General features: G+C 42.6%; 1 protein-coding gene across 1 annotated transcript in view; it reads left to right on the top strand.

Annotated features, from left to right (window-relative positions):
* The window catches only part of LOC310771679 (protein Dok-7-like), a gene marked incomplete at both ends in the record, with an annotated part of 11653 nt that extends 11048 nt beyond the window's left edge, over positions 1-605 (top strand). The window contains one exon of the mRNA XM_083664229.1: positions 405-605. Within this exon, the coding sequence (XP_083520355.1) occupies positions 405-605 (201 nt within the window). The remainder of the gene's footprint in view (positions 1-404) is intronic.
* Positions 606-8189: the final 7584 nt, after the last annotated feature.

Here is an 8189-nt window from a genome sequence, read left to right on the forward strand (position 1 = left end):
GCTTTGAAAAGCACCATCTGCAGAAACAGACTGATGACAAATTGCAACCAGCAGAGCTTAAAGGACTGTTTCATCATCATAAGTCACACTATTTGTGTGTGTATGTGTGTTCATGCGTTTGTGTTTGATATGCTCTGTTTATTTGTTTGTATTTTCCATCTCATTGGGTTGTGTGATTGATACTGGCCTATGATCAATGACGCTTCACTTGTCTTCACTTGTAGTTACTAATAGTTAATGAGCATGTGGAACATGCGCGCGTACACACACTCACACACGCACTCGATATGACACATTTTCATCCATTGAAGGCACAAACTTTGACCACTTTCCAGGTTCTCTCACTGACTTTCTCCATCTCTCTCTCTGTCTCTGTCTGTCTCTCTCTCTCTCTCTCTCTCTAGTCCACAGGTTCAGTGTCAACATCCAACCAGGTACCAAACTGGTGAGCGGCCCCGCCTCCCTCCACCTCTGCAACAACCTATTGGTCGTCACCAGGGACCTCCCACCGGCTGTCACTGGCCACTGGAAGTTGTCGGAGCTGCGACGCTATGGTGCCGTGCCCAACGGCTTTGTGTTCGAGGGCGGCACTCGCTGTGGATACTGTGAGTAATGCACTCGCTGTGGATAAATAATAATAATAATAATTAATTTAATTTGTAGTGCACTCTTCATTCAGAAAGAATCTCAGAGTGCTACAGAGTTAAAAACATCACAAGCAAATAGTACAATGGACAATAGTTAAAAGCTAACACGAGAAGGCCTTCCTAAATCAATAGGTTTTTAGGCCCGTCCTGAAAGAGTCCAGGGTCTGTGCTGCCCTAGGTGTTCAGGAAGGCTGTTCCACAGGCGTGGGGCGGTCGCACAGAAGGCACGGTCCCCCATGGTGCGGAGCTTGGTTTTGGGGACTCGGAGAAGCAGACTGCTTGCAGACCTGAGGGTGCGGGTGGAGGTTTGTGGAGAGATTAGTTCTTGTAGGTGGGGGGGGGGGGGGGGGCATGTCCGTTTATGCATTTGTGAGTGAGTATGAGGATTTTGTAGTCGACCCTGAAGGAGACGGGAAGGTTTGCCTAGATATGAATCATCTTAATATGGGATCGCCTGTGTGCAGGTGATCCCATATTAAATTGCTTAGATGTAGTAGGCTATTCTAGCATGTATGACCATTTCAATTCCAACCCAGCTCCGTTGCGCACACGGCACCGTGCGCTTTGGAGACATTTATGTAACCTTTTTATGCCGGTTTAGTGATATTTCTCCACTCACTATTCAGCTGCAATCGATCGGCGGGGTCAAACAACGTATCTAGGCTACTTGAGAGCACAAAAATGAATATATAAAAACATATTCCAAAGTGGTAAGTAGGGCTTAATTTAAATGTAGCCTGCAACAAGTGCAAGGCTTTAGTCCTTGATTAATTCAACAGGAGCCTTTTTTTTTCTTTTTTCTTTTTTCTTTTTCTTTTTCATTTGAATGCAATGTATTTTTCATATGGGGACCATATGAATGGTGACTCGCTGTTTCCAGAGAGCTGATTGGTAAGCAGGTGGGTCTTTCATGGCTTTTGATCTTATCCTCTGAACTGCTACAAAGCAGGTTAGCCGTAGAGCATAAGTTGCTATGGTGATCTATCTCGATAAGAAGTTAACTAGCATCGTGGTACGGCAAAACTAGGGTTAAACCTGAAGTTACCTCGCTAAGCCAGTAATCTTGCTTTGTGGTACAGGCCTCAGATCGAGTAGAGCTGTACTGTGCAGTTATATGTGGTGGAAATGAGCCATATACTTTTGCATAAACATATAGATTCCACTTTCTCTGTGAGTCTCCCTTAGGTAGATTCTCCTCCCCCCCTCTTGTTCTCTCATGCTTCCTCGTTAAAAGATCTGTCACTTAACACGTATGGACTCCCATAAAAACCTCTGCGTTTTATTGCTGCTTTTCAGGGACTAACTTTAGACGGTAGCCATGTGAGAAATGATTTTCTATGTATGAACCCACCACAGTGTATATGTATGTACGTGTGTGTGTGTGTGTGTGTGTGTGTGTGTGTGTGTGTGTGTGTGTGTGTGTGTGTGTGTGTGTGTGTGTGTGTGTGTGTGTGTGTGCGTGCGCTTGCACACGCGTGCGCGTGTGCCTGTGCCAGGGTCCAGCTATCCTCTGAATGTCCAGTTGATCTGGGCTTGTATGCAAAGAATGAGAGGCAGTTTTATGTATTTGGGTGGGGATGTGTGTGTGTGTGTGTGTGTGTGTGTGTGTGTGTGTGTGTGTGCTCATTTATGCATGAGAAGGAAAGTGTTAGGGGGAGGAGGTGAACTCTCACTCATCTAGCTAACTAGCCCGCATGCTGTGTGCCTGACCTTAAAGCATGGCAGAGTATGATAACTTGTTTGCTAATTCTTTAAGCCTGAAACATAACTAATTATTATTTTCAGTTTAGTCTCTCTTTGTTTTGTGTGTGTTCATGAACTGTATGTTTGACATACATAGACATACATGTAGACTAGGTGTGTTTTTGACAGTACTCTTACATGGCAGTTTCTCTCTTCACTTAGTGTTATTTGGTTTTTGAGCAATGACAGTGTTGGCAGAAAGTTTCTTTGTGTTCATATTCATTTGTCCGTTTGTGTCTGCTTGCATGTATGTTTTATGTATGTGTGTGTGTGTGTGTGTGTGTGTGTGTGTGTGTGTGTGTGTGTGTGTGTGTGTGTGTGTGTGTGTGTGTGTGTGTGTGTGTGCGTGCGCGCGCATCAGCCGTCGACGAGCAGACTTGTGGCTCCTACAGGAATAACTGTGAGGTCCGGAGGCTCTGGTTTCACTGTTCTGGTGACCAACAGCTATAAATACCAGCCTCCCATCTGCTGCTCACTCGCCAATCGCATCGCCTCAGGCCGCTACACGGCCTATCGCAGTCTTCCCCTCCACTTCATCTGCATATTACCCAGAAGCCTACAGTAGGGTTAGGGTTAGTAGAGAGTGGCATACTTGGCATAGCTTGGAAAAGGGAAAGAGTGCCAGGAGGAGAGAGATGTGAGGGTCACATCGGCAAGTGACGTGCCTTGCATGCGTGTACGGCAGTGGTTCCCAAACAGGGGTATGCGTACCTCTAGGGGTACGTGGAGGTACTACAAGGGGTAATTGAGAGAAAGGGGAAAATGTAAACATGTAAAAATCATGACAGTAAATTAAATGTTAAAATAAATCTGCTCAGGAGGCACTAATTGCAACTCTTTCACTCCATTTCTTAGTAATGTTATATTAGTAAAAAGGTGGGTGGGTTATCAACTTACCATTCATTCATTGCATCATATGCTATAGTTTTCACTTGCATTTTTCTAAGCAACATGTAGTTGGGTAAAGGGGGTACTTGGATTCAGAAATCAGGGAAATGAGGTACTGCAGCCAAAAGAAGTTTGGGACCCACTGGTGTAAGGTAAAGCTTGAGTATCACCTTACGTTTTTACATGTACTGTATGTGTACTTGTACACTGGTGTAAGGTAAAGCTTGAGTATCACCTTACGTTTTTACATGTACTGTATGTGTACTTGTTCACATATCTTGTCGATGCTCTCGGCCCCCTGGGTTCTAACCTCTCCACCTCGGTTAGGAACCTTGGGGTTATATTTGATAGCGCTTTTAAATTCGACAAGCAGATCAACTCAGTAGTCAAAAACAGCTTTTACCACCTTCGGCTGCTGGCTAAGACGAAGGCCTACCTCTCCCAGGCAAACCTGGAGAGGGTTATTCACGCATTCGTCACCACACGTATTGACTACTGCAACGCACTTTATGTGGGGATTGATCAGTCCTTGCTCCGCCGCCTACAGCTCGTCCAGAACGCGGCTGCACGCCTCCTACGAGGACAAAAAAGCGCGAGCACATCACCCCAGTCCTGTCCTCGCTCCATTGGCTGCCTGTGCGCTTTCGCATTGATTTTAAATTATCCCTGACCGTCTTTAAAGCCCTCAATGGCCTGGCCCCTCCCTACATTTCCGAGCTGCTGCACCGCCACACCCCCTCCAGAGCTCTTAGATCGGCCGACCTATCGCTGCTGGTGGTGCCCAGAACCAAACTAAAAACTAGGGGGGACAGAGCCTTTGCGGCAGCTGCCCCAAAACTCTGGAACAGTCTCCCCCTACACGTTCGTGCTGCCCAGACCCTGGAGGTTTTTAAATCGCTCTTAAAAACCCACCTGTTCTCCCTGGCTTTCCCCCCTACTTAGCCATCGTTAGGTCCCTGGCATTTATCGTTTTATTGCTTTTATTGTCTTATTGTTTTATCTTTTTGATTTTAATTGTCATCATATATGCACTTTGTATTATGTTGCTCTCAATTAGTATCTTTGCACTTTACTTATTTACATCTGTGCACTTTACTCCCCGCCTGTGAAGCACTTTGGTTCGGCTGCCGCTGTATGTAAATGTGCTATATAAATAAAGTTGACTTGACTTGACTTGACATACAGTACTTGTCAGTACTTGTACTACAGTACTACAGTAGAGTACTTGTACTTGTCCATAAAGTAGGAAGATATGATTTATACATAGGGTACACTAAAGTAGGAAGATATGATTTCTACATAGGGTAAAGTAGGACGATATGATTTCTACATAGGGTAAAGTAGGAAAATATGATTTATACATAGGGTAAAGTAGGACAATATGATTTCTACATAGGGTAAAGTAGGAAGATATGATTTATACATAGGGTAAAGTAGGAAGATATGATTTCTACATAGGGTAAAGTAGGAAGATATGATTTATACATAGGGTAAAGTAGGACAATATGATTTCTACATAGGGTAAAGTAGGAAGATATGATTTCTACATAGGGTACACTAAAGTAGGAAGATATGATTTCTACATAGGGTACAAAAGTAGGAAGATATGATTTCTGGCTGCAGACTGTCACTTGAACACTGACACCAGGGTGACAGCCTTTTTACTGGCGTTCACTCTATATATCTCTCTCTCTCACACCCAAACACACACATACCGTACGCAATATTTTTTTTCTCACATGATGGCGAAGGCTAGGCGAAGGCATGACCCGCCCCTCTCTGCCTCTGATTGGCTGACTGTACTCGGCTGCTCCCACCTTCTTTCCAGGCGAGCCAGAAGTATCTCAAACGTGAGAAGCAGGTGCAAAACAATCATTAAATCAACAAGCATGAGATACTTCATTATAATGGAACGTTAAAATTGCAGACCCTATATCTGAGTTATTTAGGCCTACTTAGCCTATTGCACAGACGTGTAATTTTTTCTTGTCATTCCAAATTGAATCACACTGTTGCTCTGATTAAGTAGAAGTACAGTTATTTGTGTAAAAAAAGACTGGTAAAGCAGAAGTACTGATTCAACTTAATTACTCAAGTAAAAGGAAAAAAGTACAGGATAATAAAGGATCACTGCTGCAGCTTATAATGTGAGTATTTTTTAAGAAATTGCCTGAGGCTGGGATTGAACCAACAACCTTTGCATATCACACAACATTGACATGTTTATCTGAGTGAGCTATAATCCACTTTCTCTTAAGCTCTTATCATATTTAGTCAACCTCATCCTGATTTCATTTAGTCAAGTTTTCGTCGACTAAGTGTCTAAGTATTTTCATCTCAGCTTAGTCAAAGAAAACCGTAACTATTCATTAGAATTTCCAAACTTATTGTAAAGATATATTAATCTGTTATTCTGGAATTGTTTTAAGGTTTGAATGTACAATACAGACACAGATGTTTAACTTCTTCTTCTCTTCTGATTGGATCTCTTCCCAATTCGTTCCTCCCTAACATTTTTAGTCTAGTTTTCACCAGTGAAAATAGGTAGTCGACTAAAATCTTTCCTCATAGTTTTCGTCTACGAAATCAACACTGCTATGGATGCATGTCTCAAGCTAGTGGTGCACTCCTCTTCCAAACTCACACACACTTTTCCACAACTACACCATGTATCTGAAACAATGTTTACTTACTGTCAATCTCATCAAAGTTTCTGAAGACCATCTCCACGTGATCCCACTCCATAAAGCTGCATTTCCCAATGAAGAGCTGGGCAAACACCACATACTGATACATATTTCAATTCAAATACATGTCACTCTTGTGTTAGAATGGGTAAATGGGCATTGACACTGTTTTTATATAACCCTTGATCAATTCTCATTAATCTTTTATCTTCTCTTTTTTATTTGTCTGTAGGCTACATACGTGCACTCACTGCCAAGAGTAGCGGCAGCATTAAAGGAGAATTTCGTTTTTTTTTAACCTGGACCCATCTCCAGGCATTAATTATGATTTGTCCACTCACCCAGCGATCTCCGCGGTGTTTCTGGCCGTCCTAGCGTTGTTTTGAGATCAATAGCGTCCAAGTCAGTTGTAAAATGGAGCTGATTTGGGGCCAAGTGTGAGCCTGTCTTTGCTGCATCTAAATAGCTATTTTTATTCCCATTTTCGCCAAACGTAACCTAAGCGTAACCTATGTGGGATTCGAAATAACGAAGGTTATGTTATGCCAAACCCCACATAGGTTACGCTAAAACCACCACCGCAAAGTGTCCTGCCTGTACTTGGCCAGTCAGCAGGAAAGTATCGCGGGACTTCACGAGACTTGGTGACCGAGATCACGTTTGAGTTAATTTGATCCCTGTGCGACTCCAGGAAACAGCCTTTGGCGAAATATCACTGTGGTGGTTCTTGAGGGATCAGATTCTGACGATATTTGGCGAAAACGGGAATAAAAATAGCTATTTAGATGCAGTAAAGACAGGCTCACACTTGGCCCCAAATCAGCTCCATTTTACAACTGACTTGGACGTTATTGATCTCAAAACAACGCTAGGACGGCCAGAAACGCTGCGGAGATCGCTGGGTGAGTGGACAAATCATAATTAATGCCTGGAGATGGGTCCAGGTTCAAAAAAACCGAAATTCTCCTTTAATAACCAGAGACCAGACTATATCAAAAACATAAACACACAGTGGCGTCCAGGCACGTGCACAGAACATTAGAGGGGCAGGGGCTCAAATTCATAAAAGGGCACTTTTTTTGAGGCAATTTGAAGGCCAATTTAGGGGTATAACTCATTTTAAATATTCCGATTTTAACCAGATTTAGAGGAATATCTCATTTTAGGATGAGACTTGTCACGGAAAAATAACTCCATAACTGAATAATATTAGTATATAAAAGTTGCATGCTGTTGCAATACTGTTGTGAAATCATTTAAGCATCAATATGTATTTGCTCCTTTTCTCCCTTTAGGTTGTTGTACTACAACAGATAGCAACACAGGCAGAAACATTGAACGATACTGAGTGAGGCTTGTAATATACCATGCATTTTAACCATAATTCTAAAAAGCAAGACAGAAGATTTAGATAAGGTGTATTAGATTTTTTTTTATTTTTTGCGGATTCAACAACACAACATCCCTTTCCAATAGTGTAAAGTAAAAAATATTTTCAAGAGCAACAATTCTGCATTTGTTCCCTATATTTTAGATTTTTATTTATTGGGTGGTTTATTTATTTATGTATTTATTTATTCATTCATTTTTGGGTTCATTTTTGGGTTGGTGCCTTCAGGGGCAGTTTAGAAAAACACTGCTCCATGCAGAGGCCTATTACAAATGGTGCATTCAAGGCCAAGAGAGCTCGGAAAAGGCATTTCTCTTTGAATGCTGCCTTCAGTGACGGCATGGAAAGGGCAATTTCCATACAAAGCACCATTAGAAATGCATTCATGGTCCTTGAGACTTCCTGGTTCCGGCAGCATGAAGTGAACGCCGCCGCGTCGCTCCCTCTTAAAAAGTTCTTAATATGACTGATTTTAGTCAAGACTACTACTAATGTCTTCAACCAGATTGCCTGAATATGTCGCTGATTTACCTGCTGATTCGCCTGCTTATTAAATAAGTCGGTAATGCCAAGGGGAAAAGTCCCGGTGAAGAATTGGAATCTGCGAAGTAACAAAGAACCAGCCATGGACCGTGCGGAGCTCACCTCGATTATCCGTGAGGTTATTCGAGACGAAATTGGTAAAGCATTTGATTTAAAACTACAGCCGATAAAGGAGTCAATAGACGCTTTGCAGGAAACAATGAAAGATACAACTTCCAAGTTGCGGGAAGTGGGGGATGCAGTCTCAGACAACGACCGCCGGCTGAACGAAATGGAGACGAAATATAACAA

This window comes from Poromitra crassiceps, assembly GCF_964638095.1.
Source record: "Poromitra crassiceps genome assembly, contig: HAP1_SCAFFOLD_998, whole genome shotgun sequence".
Classification (NCBI taxonomy): domain Eukaryota; kingdom Metazoa; phylum Chordata; class Actinopteri; order Beryciformes; family Melamphaidae; genus Poromitra; species Poromitra crassiceps.